This window comes from Culex quinquefasciatus, chromosome 2, assembly GCF_015732765.1.
Source record: "Culex quinquefasciatus strain JHB chromosome 2, VPISU_Cqui_1.0_pri_paternal, whole genome shotgun sequence".
Classification (NCBI taxonomy): Eukaryota; Metazoa; Arthropoda; class Insecta; order Diptera; family Culicidae; genus Culex; species Culex quinquefasciatus.
The window spans coordinates 77,479,210-77,503,099 of NC_051862.1; the positions used below are offsets into that span (position 1 = coordinate 77,479,210).

The 23,890-nt window shown below is 38.4% G+C and overlaps 1 protein-coding gene across 3 annotated transcripts; it reads left to right on the plus strand.

Annotated features, from left to right (window-relative positions):
- The first annotated feature begins 222 nt into the window (after window positions 1-222).
- LOC6048240 (casein kinase II subunit beta) lies at window positions 223-22,233 on the plus strand. 3 transcript variants are annotated; one of them, XM_038253206.1, is made up of 7 exons: window positions 223-474; window positions 838-913; window positions 9,652-9,754; window positions 9,871-10,050; window positions 10,124-10,313; window positions 20,120-20,201; window positions 20,669-22,233. In XM_038253206.1, exons 2-7 carry the CDS (start codon window positions 842-844, stop codon window positions 20,693-20,695), a joined length of 654 nt encoding a protein of 217 aa, XP_038109134.1. In that variant the 5' UTR covers window positions 223-474; window positions 838-841; the 3' UTR covers window positions 20,696-22,233. The 3 variants fall into 3 exon arrangements, with proteins under 3 accessions (XP_038109134.1, XP_038109135.1, XP_038109133.1); XM_038253207.1 differs by having other exon boundaries at window positions 233-474; window positions 9,859-10,050; window positions 20,664-22,233; XM_038253205.1 differs by having other exon boundaries at window positions 233-474; window positions 9,859-10,050.
- Window positions 22,234-23,890: the final 1,657 nt, after the last annotated feature.

Here is a 23,890-nt window from a genome sequence, read left to right on the forward strand (position 1 = left end):
ACCCTAAATTGGGTACCTCATAGCACGTTTGCCAAATCACAACCTTCTTGTTCCCAAAATGACACCTCCGTTCTCAAAGCAACCCTGCGCATTTACCCTCCCATCTGTCAACGCGCCGCGCCAAACGTCAAAAAAGCTCGTTCCATTTCATTCTCGCTCACGCAACGCGTATCTCGATCCGTCAGTTTCTCACCTCTCACTTGCTCCTGTTCCCGCAACGCAAGAATCCGTCCATTTTCGGGTCGCCGCCGTCCCGTCCGTCATTCAGTTCGTCCATCGCGCGGCAGCAAAGGTTTTTCCCTTGTTGGTGGTTCGCACAGCCAGCCAGCCAGACAGACAGAAGAGAAATATTCGCCCGGGCGCATAGTGTGAACCAGACCCACTCACTCGACTCGAGAGTTTCGATTGATTTTTTTCGTATTTTTAATTTCTTCAAGATTTAATCATAAGCGTGGCTAGCCAGGGAATAAAAAGGTAATTTTCGGCTGGAAATGGGCCGGCCCGGGGGGAAAATGCACCGTGACGCTGTGGGGGACCGCGTGGGGCACGTTTTGGGCCCGGAATCGGCCCCGCTAGTGGTCTCCGCGGGCCGGAAAACCGTGCCCGAACAGTTTCATCCACTCCGCCGTCGACCATTTTCAAGTGTGTGGTGAGGCGCTGTCAAAAATGAAACTCTCGGGAGGAGTAGCAAGAAAAAAAAATGCCAAGCAGGAAATGGGCTCGTGAAAGTCGGGGCCGAGGCTAGCCCGTCCGCGACGACCGGTTCCCCGGCGGTGTCTGTGACTACGCGTACTAACTTCCGGTTCCGGTGTTTTTCTGTCTCTATTTGCTCCGCAGGAAAATGAGTAGCTCCGAGGAGGTTTCTTGGATTTCTTGGTTCTGCGGACTTCGTGGCAATGAGTTCTTCTGTGAGGTGAGTTAGCGAGGAAGGGAAGAATGTGAAGGATGGAAAAAAATGTAGTTATTTGGCCTACTGCGTTCATGTTTTACAAGCAAAGCGGTGCCAGACGGGAATTGGATTTTTCGAGAGTGGAAATTCCTACGGACGACGACCGAAGTCGGGCTTTGGTTGCAATTTCATGTTGGGATGGTGTATGAAAAAAATCTGGAGGAAGAAAGGCGAAATTACGCATCGAGTGAGATTTTGTGGCCAGAGAAATTGAGTGAAAATGTTTGCTCTAATTAGTTGGATTTGTTACCTACTTTGATAGTCTCATCTGGTTGCAACTATTTCAAAATGATTAGTGTTTATGTTTTGTTAAATGATAAACCCTCAACAGATCTACATCGTCTTATTTGTGATTCTTTGAATAGGTAATTCAGACCGTGGACTTGCCAATTGGCAGTAGTAGTGGTCTAATTTGGATGGTTTATGTTTGCAAATGAAAGATATCTATGTCCTCTGTTTGATCATCTGAAAAGTGTCCTTCGGGTAATTTTGCCTGAACTTGTTAGCAATACAGCAATATAATCTTTGATATCACTAGTAGTTTTTTTTTTGTTTAAAAGGTCCAATAAATCAAATGGTCAGTTTTTGCTTTTTGGGTGTTTCTTAATAGTCAGGACCCGGTGCCTGCAATCCCCGTTACAGTTTATATGGAATTCCAATAAGATTGTAACAGAAAAATCAGGCTTCGGGTCCAGACTGTTAATACCCCTGACACAAGGCGGTTTCAAAAACTCCCAAAAAGCAAAAACTGAAAATTTGGTTTATTGGAACTGTTCCTTTCACACCTTATGTAAACTGTCATTCGAGTGAAAGGGATACACTATTGTTTACAAAAGTTATGTACCCTTTTGAAATGTTAGGCTCCAATTGTGCTTGAATATGAGTCCCATGGTGAAAATGTGTACAACCTGCCGGACGCTTAGAAATATCATGTTATGAAAATACCTTTTCTGAATATCCAATATCTCCAATTAAGGCATCATTTCCGAACTTTGGTTTAATTGACACAAAAATCACACACCAGGGCCCCCCTTTTTTCAAATCGAGAGGAAAAATAATTTTTATAAACATATCAAAAGCTTAAACAGGGTATGTCTGAGAACCCTGTAGAATGAATTACAGTCCAGACTCGATTATCTGACACCTCGATTATCTAAATTTCAGATTTGACAAGTTGATTATTATTTGTTAACCCTCTCCCGCACTATGGTACATTGGGTGGCCAAGTTTCAAAAAAGTGACCTTCTCCAAATATTTTTTGGTATTTTTTTCTCGAAAGTAAACATTCTAACTAAGAAAAATCCAAACTTTCAAAGCTCTAAGTTTGTTCATTACGGAGATACGCAAGCTGAAAGTCAAAAAATGGAGTAAAAAACTAGCGTTTTTCGTAAAAAAAGGCTGATTGTTTAATTTTAACATAGCTCAGCCATTTTAAATATTTTATTAGGACAATTATACATCGTTGGAAAGGTAATGAGATAAGCTTTGAAACTATTAATAGATAAAATGTTGTTTGCAAACCAAAAACTGAAGTTTTCATCGAATAACTGGAGCATTTTTTTGTCAAAACTTATTTTTTTGTGTTTGTTAATCGAGTACTTTTTTTTGCTAACCGATGCTAAACATGAAACTAAGATCACTTGAAAGATTGGATCATAATCTAACATTGCTGAAATTTCCAGCCTGCGATTTTTTTGCGTTTTCGGAGATATGCCATTTTGAACATTTACGTTTTATCAAAATTTGCTGCAATCTACATATGCGCCCGTTTATTTCACTTGCTTTGCTACCTACTTCGTGGGCATCGTCGCTTCAAAAATCAATACCTGGTTTCAAGAAGTTCGAAATGACTTTATTGGAATTTTCTGTTGCCTATATTTAAAATTGAGTACCTTAGTCAAAATAAGGTATTCGTACCGAAGTTTCTCAAGCGAAACTGGAGAATCTCAGATTTATACCGAAAAAAGTATTCAGCAAAATATTGACTTAGCATGATGAATTTCTGCGATCAATCCATGAAACTGAACCACATTTAAGTTCTATGTTGGTTAGTACAAAACATCATAAAAAGTACCTTTAACATATCCTAAAGCCGTCAGAAACTCTAAAATCAAATGAATTTCCATGAACAAGAACATTAGGATTAGTAAGAATATGTTTTGTATTTTATCGTTTTACTTCATAATTAATATTTTAAATAAAATTAATTTTTCTGTTATTTGATTCAACAATTAAAATTTTCGCAATTTATGCCCGTAAGGGTGCCCCCTTCCGTAATGGGTCTCAAATTACATGGCATGGACTCACAAAAAGAAACACACAGCAGTAAATAATAAATATTTCACTTTAAATGCATTTATTACGCTAAACAAAATTTTGTTGGAGGGGAGGAGGGAAGGGGGGGGGGGGGAAGAGGTGAAAGAAAGAGGAGGGAGGGGTTGTGTCCTTAAAGTGGCGATGTATTAGCTTATCCATAATTTAATAATATAAATTTGCAATACAATGTATACGCAATTCTGTCGTACTTGCAAATATATTAAAAGACTATTTATTATAAACAATCAACTATTGAAAAACATGAAAAGTCATAAAAATCGACGTATATCATTTCAATACCATAAAATTACCCAAATTTGTATGAAAAAACATTTAAAAAGCAAAAAAAAAAAAATTTGGCCGCCTGTTTGTATGGAGATGGCCCATAGTGCCATGGTTACTCCAGAGCACCAAACTTTGAACTCAAATATCTCGGAACTGACACAACTTTTCATGGTGCTTTAAGTTGCAGGTGTTCATGTAGAATGTATACTAACATCTCCCCAAATTTCATCAAATTTGGTTAAGCACAAGCAAAGTTACAGTGTAAAATGTTAACAAAAATGGGCCAATTTTAGGGAAATAAAAAAGACCTGTTTTCGAAAGCCCGTAAAAATTACCAAACACAAAATTTTATCAAACAAAAAATGTTTTGCTATCATTTGAACCTTGGACAAGAACCCCTGTGAATAACATTGTGAGTTTGGACCGTTTTAGGTGTTTTTTCAACATTTTTCATTTGGTGCACCAGAGCACCACCTCGGCATATGAGCAACTAAATATTCAGGAGCACTTTTTCTAAATTACAGAAAAAGCTTATTTTTATCAAAACAAAAGTTTATAAACGTTTTGACTATTCATAAACAAGACAAAACATTGTTATTAGACCGACAGTTTTATTATTTTCCTCATTTTTCATGAAAATGGTTGTTTGTGGGTTTTGAATGAGCCAATCAAAGAAACCTGAAAATGCAGAGATTTTAGAATTTGTAGTTAATACTTCAGAAATATGGTCTTACAGCAAAGAACAAGTTGTTTTAAACACATTTCGAAGCGTTTTCAAACAAATGAACCAATAGATTTGAAGAAAACGAGATTTTGTGGTTTAAAAAAAAGTTGCTCATCTTCCTGATGGTGCTCTGGTGCACCACATCAAATTCTACTTTTTTGCCCCAATTCGATGTTTGTGGGTCAAAGTATTTCCTGCATTATTGTACCAAAATTAAGCCATTTACTATTTTTACGATAAGCAAACAGCTCTGGGCGTTAGAGGGTTAAATTACAAAAAAAACGGTTTAAATATTTCATCGCAATTTTGGCCGCCATATTTGAATTAAAAATCAAGGGTCCTGATTTTCGGTTCAATGAACAGAAACCACTCACTCATTGCCTATCCATTCGTCGCCTATTCCAACCCGCTAGCATTCATGAGCGAATAATACTCGCAAGCAGCCAGCGAGTGGCCCGAACTGTTCACTCATCGAACAAATACATCGTGAAAATATTTGCCTACTCCGTCGCTCGACGACACTCACACACTACCATGCTCAGCGAAGAACCATTCTCACAAAATGCCAGAGCAGCAGTCTTTTTGTCTTCACGCCCTCAGTTTGCCATCAATTTGATTTTTTCTTGGTGGAAATTTCTTTGAATGGTGTCTATAATGTTATGAAATCAAAATAAATGCAAAATTTAATTGATAACATTGATTTTAAGCAACCCAAATCAATGAGTATAACGCATTGCATCAGAGAAAAAATGTTTTCAGTTAAGAGTGATCGGAGACGATCGGCCTGCCGGATCTGTTCGGAGACTGAGCCGATCAGAGAGAGAAGGAGAGTAGAATAGAGAGTGTTCGGGAGCGAATGGTGTGAAAGTGACAAACGGTAGGAATTCATCAGGGCAGTATCGCGTCGCCTGCTATTTGTGCTCGCGAATGGAGTGGTTGATTTTGAGCAATCAGGACCCTTGGAACTACATCACCAAACCTTCTGAAACTTGGCCTAAAGATGCTTGACAGTCTTATGAAGCAAAATTCATCATTATCTCGAATTGCATATTCTTTGAAATGCTAAAATTTAATAGATTGTTTTGGTTTTCTTAGGAAATAAGTTGGAAATAACATTTTAAAATTGCTGTATCTCGAAAACTACATCAGCGAATGTTTTCAAATGTTTATAGGACCTTTTCAGAAAATTAAACTCTTGATTTTTGCGAACGTGGGTAGTAAAGTGATTAAGAATTTTTCTAAGAAAATCTTTAAAAACTAAAGAATTTCAGCACTTTCAAGAATATGCATTTCGAGATGATGATGAATTTTGCTTCATAAGAATTCCAAGTATCTCTGGGCTAAATTTCAGAAGGTTTGCTGAAGCAGTTCTCGAGATACAGCAATTTTAAAATGTTATTTTCGACTTTCTCTGAGAAACTCTTGGAAAAAAGTTGGAAATAACATTTTAAAATGGCTGTATCTCGAGAACTACATCATCAAACCTTCTGAAATTTGGTCCAAAGATACTTGGCAGTCTTATGAAGCAAAATTCATCATTATCTCGAATTGCATATTCTTTAATGCTGAAATTATATTAATTTGATAGATTTTCATAGAAAAAGTTGGAAATAACATTTTAAAATGGCTGTATCTCGAGAACTACATCAGCAAACCTTCTTAAACTTGGCCCAGAGATACTTGACAGTCATTTGAAGCAAAAAACATCATTATCTTGAATTGCATATTCTTGAAATGCTAAAATTGAATAGATTGTTTTGGTTTTCTTACTGAAAATCGGTTGTAACATCTTAAAAGGGCTGTATCTCGAAAACTACATCAGTGAATGTTTTTATTTTTTGCACAGAGTTGCGCTATGGTGTAAGGAATCGATAGACCCCAAAATCTCGGATTGCATTTTTTTTCATAATAACGGTATTTTGAGCACCGTGCTTTTCCTATAGCGGACCTGTGTCTACCGATATTTAATGTAAAGTGTAATGTGTAATAATAGATCTAAAGAATAAAAACCTAGCTTTTCACTGTAAACAAATAAATTTGGTTAACAGATATGGCTCGAAACAACATAAAAACTTAACATACATTTAAACTCATTTATTTCCAAAAAAATATCTAAGAAAACGTTTAAAAACCACTGTAAACACTATTAAAAAAGTAATTTTTATGCAAATTTTTCCATATTAATTACTTAAATAGATGGCCAAAAAAACAATTTACAGTTTGTTGGGTCGCGGACCCTATAATTAGGTATTTTTAGTTACCCCCGTCGTACGGGGGGGGTGAACCAAAGAAGTAGTGTCAGAGTGACATTTTGACGTTTATTTGTTATTGTTATTGTTTTGACTACTTGTATTGTAATATTGTGAATAAACGTTCTCTTGTGTTTTGACCGCCGTGGAGATTGGATGTCTCCTCGGCAGAAGTAATCGCCGTGTGTTTGATTTATTGTATCGTCCTCCGAATGGTGTTTCGTCGTCGTCTTCGCTGTTCTTCGTAGTTGCTGAGGCAACTTGTGTGCTTTCCCAGCCGGCCAGAGAGACACAACGTAGGGAGCTAACTGATCGGGGCGAACATTGGTGCCGTGACCAGGATTGGGGCCGCGCTGTGGATTCTGTTTGCGGATGATTACGCTGCTTCAAAAATGGCTCGGCCGCCATTGACGTCGGAGTGGTCGTTTTCGGAAGCGGCCACCCTTGTGGTGCTATACGACCGTTCGTATAAGCAGCCGATGAGCCAATGACAACCTGTGTCACTGATTGGCTCAGCTGCGGCTGTTGATTACCGTTCCTGCTGCTTCGGGTCTGGAGTCATGGTACTCTTGCCATCGTGGATAGATTGCCGAAGACGACAGCAGTACCAGGGATCAACGGCAGCGTCTACAAGCGGTAAAGCTCCGGCCATGGTTGATGGCAGTCGAGCGAAGCAGAATCATCCCGGAAGAAGAAGACGACGGAGGATGCCATGGGGACCGGAACGGTAGGCGCAAGAGCATCACAGGAGCAGGTTCCTAGGGTAAAACTGACGTTTTAGGGGACCGGTATGTTGGGTCGCGGACCCTATAATTAGGTATTTTTAGTTACCCCCCGTCGTACGGGGGGGTGAACCAAAGAAGTAGTGTCAGAGTGACATTTTGACGTTTATTTGTTATTGTTATTGTTTTGACTACTTGTATTGTAATATTGTGAATAAACGTTCTCTTGTGTTTTGACCGCCGTGGAGATTGGATGTCTCCTCGGCAGAAGTAATCGCCGTGTGTTTGATTTATTGGTTTCGAGTGCTCAATCACTTTCACAAACTTGGTCACAATGGTCGTAAGGAAATGGCCGAAGCCGCCATTTTGGATGGGGAAAAGGATTTGTTGGGATGGGAAGGTTACCTTGCTTGCTGATTCCATGGATACCTAATCCGAGAACAGCCGAACTGGATACTGTTCAGAGGTTGCAGACTCGGCAACCCCGGTCTTGCCTACTGGGAGCACAAGACCCGAATCTCCACTTCAGGAAGCAGCACAGCGAAGCCGGATGAGCCGCCGTAAGCCGAGGATGATGCTCCGGAGTACCCAGTGCGGTCGTGGGTCACTCTGACACGGGAAACAGGGTTCCGCAAATGTCCACTCAGGTGGTGGACCGACCAAAAACGTTGGAGATCATCCGTGCGGGGTTGTCCAGCTGGTGTGGACCGAGACTTACGGGGTCAAAATCGGCGGGACGAGCGGCTTGTCGACGAGGACACTTGATGAACAGCGATGGCGGCTTCTTCATCTTGAAACAGCGAATCTGCGATGGCGTTCTCCGTGGAAGAATGGCGTTGGTGTTCCGGCGAAGACCATCCTGGTCACGGCACCAATGTTCGGCCAGGGGCCGACTCCGCGGGGGCCAGAACCACCAACTCACCGATTCCTTCCAGCAGCAGACGAAGCGGACGACCAGCGGACCAGAGTTCGGGCGAAATAAAAACAAGATGTTTTCTGACTCCGCCAGGCGACCTGCCTGGTCGGAGGTTGACCGTAAAAGAGGCCGTTTTATTACACTTAACATTACACGATACATTTCACAATATCACAGCACAATAAATCAGTAAGTAAATGTAAACAATAACAAAGATCCCTACGTTGTGTTTTGTGTTAGTGTGGTGACAATTCTACGAGTTCACCACACTGCTGATAAAACCACGCATTTTTTTTTTTTCAAAAATTGTTTGGTACTAATTTATTATTATAAAATATCAACTCAAACTTACATTAATTCGCCTTGATGAAGTGAAATAATCAGTCAAAAAAGATTGGATAATTGATTCAATCATAAAATAGTGGACAACCGCAACCCACCCCTCAAGTGTCCACGTGGTTTATGATGGTCCTAATTGAAATCCAACTATTTGTCGTGATAAACGGGAATCATGGAAAAACTTTTTTCTCTTAAAAATATGGTCAAAATTGTATAATGAACATTGATCACGAATTTCAGCTTTTATAAAAACTAGTCACTTTTAATGACGGTTCACATCTGTGTTTGGAAAGTTCACTTCACTTTCAGGAATTTCAATCAAATCAAAGCCCTTCACCAAACACAAATGGGTCATAGACGAAGTGTAAACAAACAGTCTGTCCTGCTCAAGTTAGCTGGTATTTACATTAGGAACAAGCAGGATGGACTGCATGTTACATTTACATTTTTTGTGCTTTGGTACATTTACGTTGCTCGTCTAGATCTGATGCATCCTAGGTGCTTGAAGCTCACGTCTGTGTTTGGGCCTGAATTATCCACGAATAATGATAACACTGACCTACTCGAGGGGAAGCATAATGTTTGGGGACCCCGGAATCACGTGCATTAGCAGCGTGACTGATAGCAGTTTGTCTATGGGTTTTCTCCAAAGTTTGTATGGAGGATTAGGGCAGTTCGTCGCTCTTGCATACAACCCAAAAATTGCATGCAATATGTAGAAGAATCGAACCGCACTAATTCTCCATACAAACTTTGGCGAAAAACCAAAGACAAACTGCTATCAATCACGCTGCTAATGCACGTGATTCCGGGGTCCCCAAACTTTATGCTTCCCCTCGAGTTGAGCCTGCGCATAAATTTTGTTGGTTGGTGTAATACACTGAAACCCCGATGGTTTGACATCAACTGTTGTCACTTTTTGGTTTGACACGGAGTTCACACACACACACTACAAAACGTTTGTTTTGATAGTGTGCGTGAGCGCCTTGTGACTATGACCAACCAACGGGGTACAAACTAAAAAAGTGTCAAACGTAAAAGTGACCAACCACCGAGGGTTGAGTGTATAGTAACACGTCGTATTGTTTCTCAAGTTAGACTATAGAACCGGTATTATAATATTCCACCCCTGCTCCTTTCACCCCCGCCAGGTGGACGAGGACTACATCCAGGACAAATTCAACCTGACCGGACTGAACGAACAGGTGCCCAACTACCGGCAAGCCCTGGACATGATACTGGACCTGGAGCCAGGTAAGCTCGTTGCACGTGTGCCCACGCCGGCTGGCCTACGGCAAGGCCCCACGCCCGCCCTTAACCGAAACGCCTCCATTTTATTGTTGCATCCTTTCGCGCAGAGGATGAAATAGACGACAACCCGAACCAGTCCGACCTTATCGAGCAGGCTGCGGAGATGCTGTACGGCTTGATCCACGCCCGGTACATCCTGACGAACCGTGGCATCGCCCAGATGATTGAAAAGTACCAGAGCGGCGATTTTGGCCATTGCCCGCGGGTGTACTGCGAGAGCCAACCCATGCTTCCATTAGGTAGTTGTGCGCGATTTGTGTCAGCAGTTTTACCCCATATTTTTAAATTTCCTCCCCTCTTAAACCCTTTTAGGTTTATCCGACGTGCCCGGCGAGGCGATGGTGAAAAACTACTGTCCGAAGTGCATCGACGTGTACACGCCAAAGTCGTCCCGGCACCACCACACGGACGGGGCCTACTTCGGCACCGGCTTTCCCCATATGCTGTTCATGGTACACCCCGAGTATCGCCCGAAACGTCCCGCCAACCAGTTTGTGCCGCGGTGAGTTTGTCGTTTTCCCCGTTTTGTAGTCGCACCGGGGGTTTGTTTTGGTCTTTTCGGGAAAGCACAGAGAGAATACGGTTGGGGTTGATTTTTTTTGGTATTCACTGACTTTCCGAAATTAAAAATTGAGAATTCATCAACAGGATCAAAAATACGTCAGATGTAAAATTGAGCGATGGAGAATTTTAGATGGCGTGTAGAAACCTGAACTAAGCAAACGGCGATGTTTGTGAAAGGTTACGCAAAACATACGAGAAGCCCGGAAAATAATTTTCGTCACTTTTATTGAAAACTAACGAGGCATTTTGAGTTATCTGAGATGCAAAAGTCAAAGAAACGTATTGAAGTATTGAAGAGACGAATCACCGAGCATAACTTTCCCTGACTTCACTTCGGAACCGCAGAAATGTTCAATAAATGGTTTGAGCACTCTCTGATCTACGAAACCAACGAGAAAAAATCTAGAGCTTATGTTACTGGACGGACACAAGTCGCACACCAAAAACTTAGCCTTCATCATGCTAAGAAGCCAGAACGACAGCCTCATCCCTTTCATTAGTTTCAGCCATAAAATGCAACCACTGGATGTGAGTTAAATGAGATAGTGTAAAACGAACTTATCACAAAGCTTTTCAAGCATTGCATTTATTTTAAAAGGTTACAACAGGCTCAGTTGAAGAAGACGAAGTTATTGAATCAAAGGGCTTGGTCATGCTTGTTTAAATTCAGTTAGCATTTGCATTTGCATTTGTCTTCTTCAGAGGAACTTTAAGTTGACGTCTGTACTTGAAATGTCGATTTAATCGTGAATTTAAAATTTTACCTTTTGATGCTTTGCTGAACGAATAAAATTAGTTATTTTAGAAACTAAACAATTTGCCTTTCTCACTGAGGTAAAGCTATAATCCTGCTCTAGAAATGAACTTTTTATAAACACGTTGTATACCCAGCTTCATGTTTACCTATCGACTCAAAAGCGAAACTGAACAAATGCCTGTGCGTATGTAGGTGTGTACGTACAAGTTTTCTCAGCACTGCCGAGTGGTCCAGATCGCAAAATTAAGTGGAAAATGGATTTCCGAAAAATTGTGAAGTTCTGGAGCTTTGGTGTCTTCAGAAGAGTTGTGGTAAATGAAAAGGGGCAACTTTTGGTTTGGTTGAAAATTAGGATGGTTCACGATTAGGGTGATTTGGAAAATATAACTTTTCAGGACTATTTTTAGGATTTTTTTTTGTCTTCTGGAAAGTTGTTGGAATTGCCAATCCAAGCAACTTAGTTGAAGACACCAAAATTTTACCACGTAATCTACGCCTTCTACGACCAAATTTATAGAAAGCATCTTAGCAAACCTAAACAAATCAGGTTTTTAACGTGGCAATTCAGGATTATGTTTAAGAGAATAGTGATATTCGGAGTACTTTTAGAGCAAACATTTTTATTATTTGCAAAATCCAGGGTTGTTACGGACGGCGCGATTCGCGCGGATTTGCTGGCTAATGTTGCTTAGTCGCAGATTTCGCGCGGATGTGAAATTTGGTTAATATTTAAAATAATTGAGAGAGATAAAATTACTTTCAAGTAATAAAGAAAAGTATCATCGGGACCATCCATAAACCACGTGGACACTTCAGGGGGCTATGGCGATTGTCCACGATTCATACAAAAAGATTTTTTTTTTGTATGGGCAATTGTCCACGGGGGTAACGGATTCCCAAAAAGTGTCCACGTGGTTTATGGATGGTCCCATCAGGGAATCATGGATTTTTTTAATTTGCTTCGATTTCTGTTGCTGAAACAAAATTGAGTTTTCTTCCGAAAATGTTTGTTTGTATTTTCTTAATAAAAAACGTTACATAATCCACCTCTCACATGGTTTATGGATGTTCCCTAAAGTGGTCGCAGCACCTAAGAGGTCCTAATAAAAATAACAGACTACCTACAGACTTTTTGTCAAGATTATACAGACACGGCCTTTGAGGAAAATGGCATCCCTCTACACGGCTTTTTCGTGGCGATCAGAACCGACCATTTGAGGTTATGTAAATTCAGACCATTTTTTAAACTGCTTGTAGTTTTAGATAGGTAAGTCAGATCTTGAAAAATCTTAATCCACAAGAAAGGTCTTCTCATATGCTTTCTAAAAATATATAACATGTGAGGGTTTCATGAAAAAACCACCCTTTTTACCATAATTTTAGTTTAAAATGAAACAGTTTTTTTTAAATAACTTTTTAAATACATGATAAAACTGCATGAATTCAAATAGCAACTTAGGGGACGTTAAGACGGATCGATTAAAACCATTCCGGCCAAAATCGGTTGAGCCTGTGACGAGATATTCCAGTGACATTGATTTGGTACACATGTCTACATACGGCCAAACTGCTCAGCTGGTGATTCTGAGTCGATATGTACAAATGAAGGTAGGTCTAGGAGGTCTAACTAAAAAGTTCATTTTCCGAGTGATTTTATAGCCTTTCCTCAGCAAGGTGAGGAAGGCAAAACGTCAAAAAAAATCTTCATGAAGAGATTATCTTTTAAATGTATTGATGAGGATTTCTTAAACAAATTTATTACTACACTCAACTAATTTTTTACCGGCTTTGAATATTTTTAATATCTTTAGAGTTTTGAGTATCGTTCTTTTTAACCTTATTTATTGTTTATTTTATAAAGGATTTCAATCATGTGAATCATTTTTCAAACTTTTTTCGAAGTTATATCACAGACAAACAGACATGAAACTTAGAACACATTTTTGCTCAAAAAGTGGGACCAATTTGAATTTTAATTTTGCTTGCTCACTAACGACACCTATCTACGATTCCTAGAATCTCCTCTTCCTGAATGACATTAGGGCATGCGTATGTGTGTATGTCAACCTATGCAGAATTGCACCAAAAGGCAAACCAAAACAAAACATTGAAAATGAGCCGTTGCCGGCTAAGAGAAAAAATGTGATCATTTCGCCGGAATATCCTCCTGCCGTTACTCGATCGCTCAAGGCGGCTGCAATGTTGGCGATTCCATCTTTTGGGGATGCGGTCTTTTGCTCAACGAAATATGCTCCATTGTGGAGACAACAGCGGTGACGACCCTCCCTCACCGCAGTGCTCAGGATGTAATCAAGTGGGCAAAGCACTCGGCGCTGCCGCCGGTTCTAGGATGTCAGAAGGTACAAGAAAGAAAATAGACGTTCCGTTTCGACGGAATTAACAGTCTGGACCCGAAGCCTGATTTTTCTGTTACATTCTTATTGGAATTTCATATAAACTGTAACGGGGATTGCAGGCTCCGGGTCCTGACTATTAACCCATTCAGACGCCCGATGGAGAATCGTGGCTCCAGGGTCAGTTTGTTTCTTCCGTCTACTGTTCCTAGATAAAATACGATGACTCAGGGTAGGTTGGTGATGGAAGACCCCAGTTGTCTGTTTTAGATGGCCTAGCTAACCTAGCAGCTAGAAAATTCCGTTGGGCGCCTGCACAAGGCATTGGCCACTCTACGCACCGTGGAATCTTCCACCACGTTAATTTTAACGTGACAACAAACGCGCCAAGAAGAACGAGGCTGTGTAGCTGGAGGAGGAGAGGGGGGGAAGGGAACTTGCCCTTTTTGCAACGGTTATTCAAGGATCTACCATCTTCATAGCCACAAGCGTAGGCTATTCCACCGGATCAATAGATTCTGAAAGCGGCCGTGCGTAATCACCTCGCGGTTCTGTTAATTCAGCAGAAGAAAACATCGATCCGACGCAAGGTCACATGAAAAACGAATTTGATTTTCGAAAAAATGCTCCACGTGTTTTCTGCCAAACCAAAACAAAACAGAAAGATAGCTCAAAGCTGTCATTTGAAAAACAAGCGCTGGCCGCTGAGCACAAAGGCGCCTCTGGCGGTGAATCCGGAAAGCATAAACCATGCTGTATGATTTTTGAAAAATGATCGTTACATTTTTGGGACAAGTTAGTGACCTCGACTTTCATGTCTGTTTGTCTGTGGTTATATACCAGGATGTAAGAAAAATGATTATTGGGGCTTGTTTCCGTGGCCGTACTGTGCTCAAATGCGGATGCTGGCTCTTCGCCCGTTAATTGTAGTAAAACCCACCCCACAGAAAGATTTTTTATCAAGATTTCTTGGGGAAAAAATAAAAGATCAAAACATTTAAAAATGAAAGCTACAATATTCAAAACTCGAAGATTCAGAAAATAAAAATATTTTTGATTTTTATAGTTTTTTTTACTGAAAATTTAAAAATTAGAATACAAATATTCAAATATACGAAATTTTATAAATTTATAATTAAAAAAAAAATCAAAACCAGAAAAATTTTGGAACTCAAAATTCAAACAAATTAATTCAAATTTAATTTCAGAATTTAAAATTTAAAGAGTCAAAAATGATAAATTCTAAAAATTGAAAATTAAAATTAAAATCCTAAATTCTTAAATTATTAAATTCTTAAATTCTTAATTTCTTAAATTGCAGGCCAAGGATTGATACCTAAGAGCATGCAATGGCACTGACCTTGTTGCGTGCTCTTCGGTTGACGTCCACGTAAGGAACATCCTGGAAGGAGCGTAACTAACTACATCCGTAGTTCTGTTAGATCATCCGAATTATCTTGATCAGAACAGTATAGCTCTGGTTCCTTGCGAGTGTCCTATTTTCTTACCTCCACGTTGGCTTGGTTTTCATGATGACCTAGCTGGTGGCCTGTGGAAACGGATCGTAAACCTTTGACCACCGCGGGTCAGAGTCGAGACGGCTAAAAGAAAGGGGCGCGATAATGTGGGAAAGGGAAGTAATTTGTGATTGTAGACGGTATTGTTTTGATTCGCAGTATGTTGAGTCAACTGCTGTGGATGTACCTGAAACATCGCACAACGGGGTTTCTCTTCTCTTCATTCTCAGCTACCGCCTATCTCCTATTTTTATTTTACTCTTCTGATTCCCAATTCTTCACTGATTCTTCTATTTAATATTCAACATTTGATTTTAATTTTACTAACTTTTGATTCTCTTATCTCTCAAAGCTTTTCCACTCTTTTCTATCAATTGATACTGCTGTAACAAACTTTGTTTTGTTTTTTTTTTTTCTTAAAAATATACTTTTCCTTAATGTACTAGTTATATCAAGTCTATTTATCATTCGCCTAATCTTTTTTGATTTTATTGCGAATTTATTTATTTGAATAATTATTTATCTGTCCTATAAATTATCATTACTATAATCTTAGCTTGTTTTGTATCTCTATTTATTAACTATTGTCTAATTTTACATCTAATACATCTAGCTTCTCATTTTTATTCTTCAAAATACGCTCATCATTCTCTTACTATTGATACTTGATTTCTATAAAACAAATTCTCTTTTACTGTCAAATGTTTTCAATCTTCATCCTTTTTTAAAACAAGTGAGGTTTGAGCCCTTACTCAATTTATGGAATGGTTAAAGGATTAACACAAATATTACTATTGTATTTTTGGTAAACTTTTATAACATGCTTAGGACCAAAAATTGTAACAAAACACCGCGACAAAAAAAATAGCAACAGATAAATAGATACAACAATAGGGAAGATTTCAGGAGAAAACAATACACAGTGAATAACAATAAGTTTTTTGAATTCAAACTAAAAATGAAACAGTTTTTGCTTTAATGAAAGTTGATAGGCACACTATAAATGGTTAGGCGCTTATACTTACATCAAACCCTACTTAATGTACCACCCCCGGCCGAGTTAAAATGCGTAACCGGAAAAGAAGGTGTGCATGCCTGGCACGAACACTCAAAGCGTGTTCTAGCGTGCTGCTCGTACTGACTCAGAGCAAGGGTGAGATGTAGGTGTAAGGGCAGTGCGTGTTCGTCGGGAACCTAGTGCATAAGATCGGTCAAGGCCCGTTCTTACACTGAAAATTGCGAATTGCGAAATTCTTAATTTCTTAAATTCTCAAATTCTTAATTTCTTAAATTCTCAAATTCTTAAATTCTTAAATTCTTAAATTCTTAAATTCTTAAATTCTTAAATTTTTAAATTCTTAAATTCTTAAATTCTTAAATTCTTTATTCTTAAATTCTTAAATTCTTGAATTCTTAAATTCTTTAATTCTTTAATTGCAGGCCAAGGATTGATACCTAAGAGCATGCAATGCCACTGACCTTGTTGCGTGCTCTTCGGTTGACGTCCACGTAAGGAACATCCTGGAAGAAGCGTAACTAACTACATCCGTAGTTCTGTTAGATCATCCGAATTATCTTGATCAGAACAGTATAGCTCTGGTTCCTTGCGAGTGTCCTATTTTCCTACCTCCACGTTGGCTTGGTTTTCATGATGACCTAGCTGGTGGCTTGTGGAAACGGATCGTAAACCTTTGACCACCGCGGGTCAGAGTCGAGACGGCTAAAAAAAGGGGCGCGACAATGTGGGAAAGGGAAGTAATTTGTGATTGTAGACGGTATTGTTTTGATTCGCAGTATGTTGAGTCAACTGCTGTGGATGTACCTGAAACATCGCACAACGGGGTTTCTCTTCTCTTCATTCTCAGCTACCACCTATCTCCTATTTTTATTTTGCTCTTCTGATTCCCAATTCTTCACTGATTCTTCTATTTAATATTCAACATTTGATTTTAATTTTACTAATTTTTGATTCTCTTATCTCAAAGCTTTTCCACTCTTTTCTTTCAATTGATACAGCTGTAACAAACTTTGTTTTGTTTTTTTTCCTTAAAAATATACTTTTCCTTAATGTACTAGTAATATCAAGTCTATTTATCATTCGTCTAATCTTTTTGATTTTATTGCGAATTTATTTATTTGAATAATTCTTTATCTGTCCTATATAAATTATGATTACTATAATCTAAGCTTGTTTTGTATCTTTATTTATTAACTATTGTCTAATTTTACATCTAATACATCTAGCTTCTCATTTTTATTCTTCAAAATACGCTCATCATTCTCTTACTATTGATACTTGATTTTTATAAAATAAATTCTCTTTTACTGTCTATTGTTTTTAATCTTCACCCTTTTTTCAAACAAGTGAGGTTTGAGCCCTTACTCAATTTATGGAATGGTTAAAGGATTAACACAAATATTACTATTGTATTTTTGATAAACTTTTATAACATGCTTAGGACCAAAAATTGTAACAAAACACCGCGACAGAAGAAATAGCAACAGATAAACACGACTCAACATTAGGCAATATTTCAGGAGAAAACAATACACTGTAAAATAACAACTAGTTTTTGAATTCCAACTAAAAATAAAACAGTTTTTTGCTTTAATGAAAGTTAATAGGCACACTATAAATGGTTAGGCGCTTATACGTGCTTATACTTACATCAAACCCTACGTAATGTACCACCACACTATGGGGTTTCAGGCGGCCATAAATCGAAAAACCGACATACTCTAATTATTTTTTTGGTATTTTTTTTCGAAAATAAACATTCTAACTAAGAAAAATCCGGAGTTTGAAAGTTGTAGGTTCAAAATTCACTGAATTGCAGACCTTCAAAGGCGAAAATGGTAAGAAAAAACATGTTTTTTGACAAAAAAATGATTATTTTTCATAGTTGTACTGTGTAGCTGTTTATGTATTTTTTCCTGCATCATTATATATATTCAGAAAGGTAATTGATTCAACTTTTCAATAATATTTTACAAAACACACTTTTACAGGCTAAAAAAATAATAAAAATCAAAAAAGATGGATTTTCATTCAAAATTTAGTTTTTTTCAACTTTGTTAATGGAGTACTTTTTTTGTGTGCATTTGTGCGATCTGAAAATTTTGCAGCTTAAAATTTGAACCATGTCCTAACTTGTCTCCAAATTTCAAAGTGCACTTATGTGCACTTTTGAGTTATGCCATTTTGAACATTTTGATTCATGCAAGGAAATTAATGATTTCGCGTATACGCTTGGTTAAAATCACATTATTTACCTGCGGATGCAGAAATGACGTACCCCTGCTGTGTATGTTTTGAAATTGATTTGATATTCATGACTTTGTTGGTACTTAGGTACGTTTAATAAAATTAGAAATTCCTATTCTAAGTATTTTACAGAAACGATTCGTCGAATATTCGTATCAGTTCGTTGTTGTGTTCTTTTGAAAGTACACCCAAAGGAAAAATATATCTCAAAATCTGCAACATTGGATTTGCTGCAGAAAATGTCATATTTTATAACATTTTTTGCAGCAAGCCCGTAGATCATTTTTGCCCGCGTGTAAAAATTTCAGCGATCTGCAGTTCTCACCAACACATATAAAGTTGGCCCGTCTCCGAGCAACACTTCAAAGAGAAGCATATGTTGGTGCTCTTTCACTCACTTTTCATCAAGCGTCCATGGCGCGGTGGTAGCGTGTCGGATCAATAACCAAGAAGTTGGTGGTTCAATCCTCGTTCTACTAAGTGTTTTTTTTTGTGAAATACAACCAAAAAGCCGTCAGTAATGTCGATAATTGTTGGTAACGGCCAAAAATGTCATACTCCTATATCGCAAAAAATGCATGAGGACAGATTTCATGCAGATTCTGATATACTTTCATGCCGCCATGCATCACAATCATGCGACTGCCAGTTGGGTGTATGGATAATAATACCGTAGTGTCCCTGTACGATATAACGAAGCACTATTCTGAAAACGTGAGAACTGCTTTCGAGTATATTTGTAAGAATTACAACATTGCAGAACCATCACATGATCAACTCAGGGAAAAACCACAGAGGAAAAACTACGCACGTTGTTCTGTAGCTTCAAAACGAGGTATACAAAAGCCCATAGAAGAAGTTCATATTTTAAGTAATCTAACGACAATAGGTTACGTAGTGATTTTGATTTAGAAGAATTTATCGTGGAAAACGTGAATTTTGCAAGTGGATCAACCAAAAACGTGGACGAGAATCCATACAATGTTCCATAAAATAAACCGTCTAAAATTTTAAAACACCGCAAAAATCAAATTTTAATTGGAGGGGGAGGGAGGGGTGTCTTCAAAGAGAGGTGGATTTTAACTCAAGAAAAAGGGGAGGGAGATTGAACGTAAATCAGAAACTTTAACATAGCATAAACTGCCATTCCGTGCATCAAATAGACAGAGCAAGAATATTAAAATTCACCACTTTAATGCATGTGGCCTCAAATATATGAAAAAATCGAAAATTAAACTTTTTTTTGGAAAAATATCAAATTTCATTTGTTTTCATTATACTAAGTACAAACAACACAAAAAAGTCACAAAAAAGCAAAAAAATATTTTTGGCCGCTCGCTTATATGGAAATACCCCATAGTGCACCACCGGCCGAGTTAAAATGCGTAACCGGAAACCGGAAGGGTGAGATGTAGGTGTAAGGGCAGTGTGTGTTCGTCGGGAACCTAGTGCATAAGATCGGTCAAGGCCCGTTCTTACACTGAAAATTGCGAATTGCGAATGGATGACGAAGAATAATAGTTGGTTTAGAACATCGAACAAAATTCTTCCACAGTAATGCTATAATGGTTGAGAAATCACAGTTTTCCCTTAGGGGGTGCATATTACCCCCTCTCCCCCTATGAAGACTGTGGAGTATGGAGTGAATGTTCGATCTTTTCTGGTTAAATTTTGGCTATCACTAATCCGTCGGCATGCCTTCTGAGCTGCAATGCCATTGAAAGGGATAAAAAGATCAACCTTAATCGTGTTTTTTTCTGTGCTTCAAAGGACGGGAATGCATAACATATCAAAACTTTTCACCCTAACCGTTTCTTTTCTCATGTCATTTTTCTGTTTCTTTTTTTGCAGCTTGTACGGCTTCAAGATTCACTCGTTAGCCTATCAAATTCAACTCCAGGCAGCCGCCAATTTCAAGGCACCATTACGAGGGGTAATGAACGGCAACTAATTACTGTGTCTTTTTTTATTATTATTTAAATTCGAATTGTATATTTGTGTACACGCCTCCTTTTGTGTTTAGGGTTTGGTTTTTATAAATTTTGTTCGATTTTGAACTTGTTTAAATTTTTTTTTCTGAATTAGATTCAATAAACACACAAACAGTTTAAGTTTTTACTTTTCTTTTGTTGTTCCTCAATTGGAAAGAGAAAGAGTTTTGCACACAAGATTAATTTTCATTGTTATTCGTCAGTCATGAATTCCCCTTTTTAACCATAGCTTTTTGCGAAAAACCGTTTTATATCTAAAACATTTCTCTCTTCTTTCGCCCCCGTCTTTTCCCCCCATCCGTTTTTGGGCTTTGCCGCGGTTCCGGTTTGCCATCCTGTTTTCATCTCATTGCGCCACGCACACACAACACACCACATACGCCACGACCACCCTTCTTACTCAGTGAAGTGCTCGGCGAAGGTCATCGATAACTGAAGCAACGGCGGAAACCGTGGCGGCGGCGGCGGCGGAGGAGGCGTTGTCGGTAGGGCCGGAACCGCCCAAGTCGACGAGAAAGTAGTTTGACCGACCGCTGCTGCTGCGGTGCGCGCTGGGGCCACAACAATCCGATGGCGGGCGGAGACATCAAACAATAATCTTAGAAGAAAAACAACAACAGAAGTGGGGGGAATTGTGAAAGCAAAAAAAAAAGAGTTTTTTCGGGAAAGGTCACGGCAGCAGCGGAAGTTGTAAGAAAAGGAAAAAAAAACGGGTCAGCAAAACATCCAAACTCGTGTCTCGGTAGGTCGTCGTCGCGCGCTGCTGCTGGCCGTGAAAGTGGGGTAACGAGGGACAAGTCTCGCGCTAGGGGGAAGAAATAAAATTTCTAGATTAAGCGATAACAAGCAGATTTAAGAACATAAAACACACACACACACACTACTAGCAGAATCGAAGTGAACAATTGTGCATCCTCCAAAACCACCAAACACACAAGAGAGCAAAACAGAAGCGATTGTAAGGTGAAACAATATTAGCATCGTATTACAATTTAGGAGAAAAAAAACCACACACATCTTTATAGGCAAGGAAAACATCATTCGGTAACACCTAAAAAAACAGCAAACACAAAAATAGTATCATTTTTTGTCAAAACCAGATTTGTGAAACTAAGCAGCGAAGCCAGAGCACTCGAAATTGCAAATTTTTCGAGCAAACCAATACTGCAAGTTCGTGTTGAACTTTACACTGCGTAATTGGGAAAAACAAACAAACAGAAAAAGAAAATCATAAACAAAATTGTAATAAAAATTTAACTCTAAGCAGATATCCAAGAAGGGAGATCGAGTTTGTGGGCAAAACAAAACAAAGTAACCTTTGCGTAAGAGAAGAAAACTAGGAAAAATATACACACCAGGGTTGAAGTCGCGCCGGGGAGCATCCAATTCATTCGCATTTCAGTCCATTCCGTCGGACAAAAACACCTCATTTCCCGTCATTTTTAGGTAGACGACTGTGTAATGTTATCAAAACTCATTTTTTAAAGTAACCAGAAAGACACACCCGGCAGGCAAACTTCTCATCAGCGTGCAGGAATATCTCTTTCGAACCCCCTTTAGAGGAAACAGCAAAAGTCAAGAAACCCCGTTTTGTATATTTTTCTTCCCCCAAAATACGAGCAAACACAAAAAAAAAAAAAATCGGCGTGTGGAAGAACACAAAACTAAACCTAAACACAACTCCTATGGAAAACAAACAAAACATAAAATCGATGAAGCAAAGCAAAACCAACATTTTACACTGGAAAAACAGACACTTTTTTAAGTACCCTTTTAAAGTGCAGACAGACCTCTTCCGTTTTTGGTATAAGTTTAAACATTGGTTCGTTCCCGCGCATTAAAAGTTTTCTCGGTTGATCAATTCCATTACAAAAAAGCTGTAATATACACAAACATCCACACACACACACACTCCCTCACAACAGACACACTTAGCTAACAAACAAAAATTGGTATATTAAAATAAAAACAAAACAAAAAAAAACATTAGAAAGGACGAACAAAAATCAAGCTTGCGCGTAACTAAAATCGCGATGAGATTTAAAGTTAAGCGCCCGGGCTCGGTTGGGTTTGAGTTACGAATTATCATTATGAGTTAATTATGATGAAAACAGAAGTAAAAAACAAAAAGTCCTTGATTATTTGCAGATAATTGAAAATGAAGGTAAACACAACAAAAGGAAAACAAGCAGTCGATTACAATACAAAAGAAGAAAAAAACAAAACTGAAATAGAATAATTATTGCTCTAATTTTATTATTATTATTGCTGAAATGATTAAATTTTAATAAATTATATTACAAAACAGCAAACGATATTTTCGTTTATTTGGTTTGCGGAAATGGCCGAAATCCATGACCACCCCGACGTTCCGGAGGTTTCACTCATTCTGTCATCTACGAAACCTACTAATTTCTTAGAGAGCGCTCTTTTATTACGTAGGGACCATCCATAGACCACGTGGACACTTAAGGGGGTTGCCGTTTGTCCACGATTGTCCGCATGCGGGAAGGGGGTGGATGACTTGTCCATGTGGACAATTTTTTACACTATGTTCGATAAACGACAAATTATTCACTACCACTACTAGCCTACCTAGCCTCGGAATATTCTAGTAGAACATTTCCACTAGAATGCTTTAAGATTATCCCGCTTAAGATTATTACACTCATTCACACCATCAACCAATCACCATAGAGTTATTTACGTGCGCATGTACTGCCGCTCGAAGCAAGTCCGTCCCATATGTATATTTGTCGATTTTGAGATAAACCCGACAAAAGTCTTGTTTTAACATCTACTTCAAGCCTATTTAATAAAAAAGTCATGTTTGTTCTAGAAATTCCAAAATAAAAATGACTTGTGTGCTGTCCCATATGCAAAATAAAGGCACGTCAGTTCTTGGTTAGAAAAGGCTCACAAATCGATCAAATAAATGTGTATTTTTTAAATAACCCACAGACTATGTCTCATAGAGCCTGTTGAACTTAAAAAAATACTTAAGTTGTTGATTTTTAATTTTTTTTTATATATTTGGAAGCGTTATACTCGATACGTGTTCTGCCTTTTTTCCTCATGCAAGGGACAATCACGTTCAAAAAGGAACTACATACGATTGTAACTATTATTTTTAAAAAGACAGTTCTGTTCCTTATTAAATGAAAACCCATGGTCCTGGGTCTGGATGAGGTTCCATTTCCAACGCAGATTGCGGTCAATTCAAGGGTCCATATGCTGAGACGTGTATTCAAATATCTACTCTCTCTGCAGCAAAAGAAATTGACTGTCTCGTCACCGGTTAATGTTTCATACTCAGGAATAATACTTAAACTTAGATTAGCCTGAAACAAACATACTTTTATAAATTTAATAAAGAATGCATCAAAAACTACCAAAACAAACCAACATTTGACAGATAAATTTCTGTTCTAAATGTTTAAGCCTACCTTGATAACCTGACAGACTTGCCTTTATTGATGGACAAATAAAGTCAGGTCAGTCCCAGCACGAAAATTTACCAAATTAACCTATACATTTTTACTTTTTCAAGTCAAAATTCGAGTAGGGGTATTATTTAATCCAATATTGAAATAATTGTTGAAAAAAATATTTAAAAATTGATGATTAAAAA

Coding starts and splice junctions, on each gene's coding strand:
- LOC6048240 (XM_038253205.1), top strand. CDS start 842: ATGAGTAGCTCCGAGGAGGTTTCTTGGATTTCTTGGTTCTGCGGACTT. Junction 9,755..9,858: donor GATACTGGACCTGGAGCCAG/GTAAGCTCGTTG, acceptor CCTTTCGCGCAG/AGGATGAAATAGACGACAAC. Junction 10,314..20,119: donor GCCAACCAGTTTGTGCCGCG/GTGAGTTTGTCG, acceptor CTTTTTTTGCAG/CTTGTACGGCTTCAAGATTC.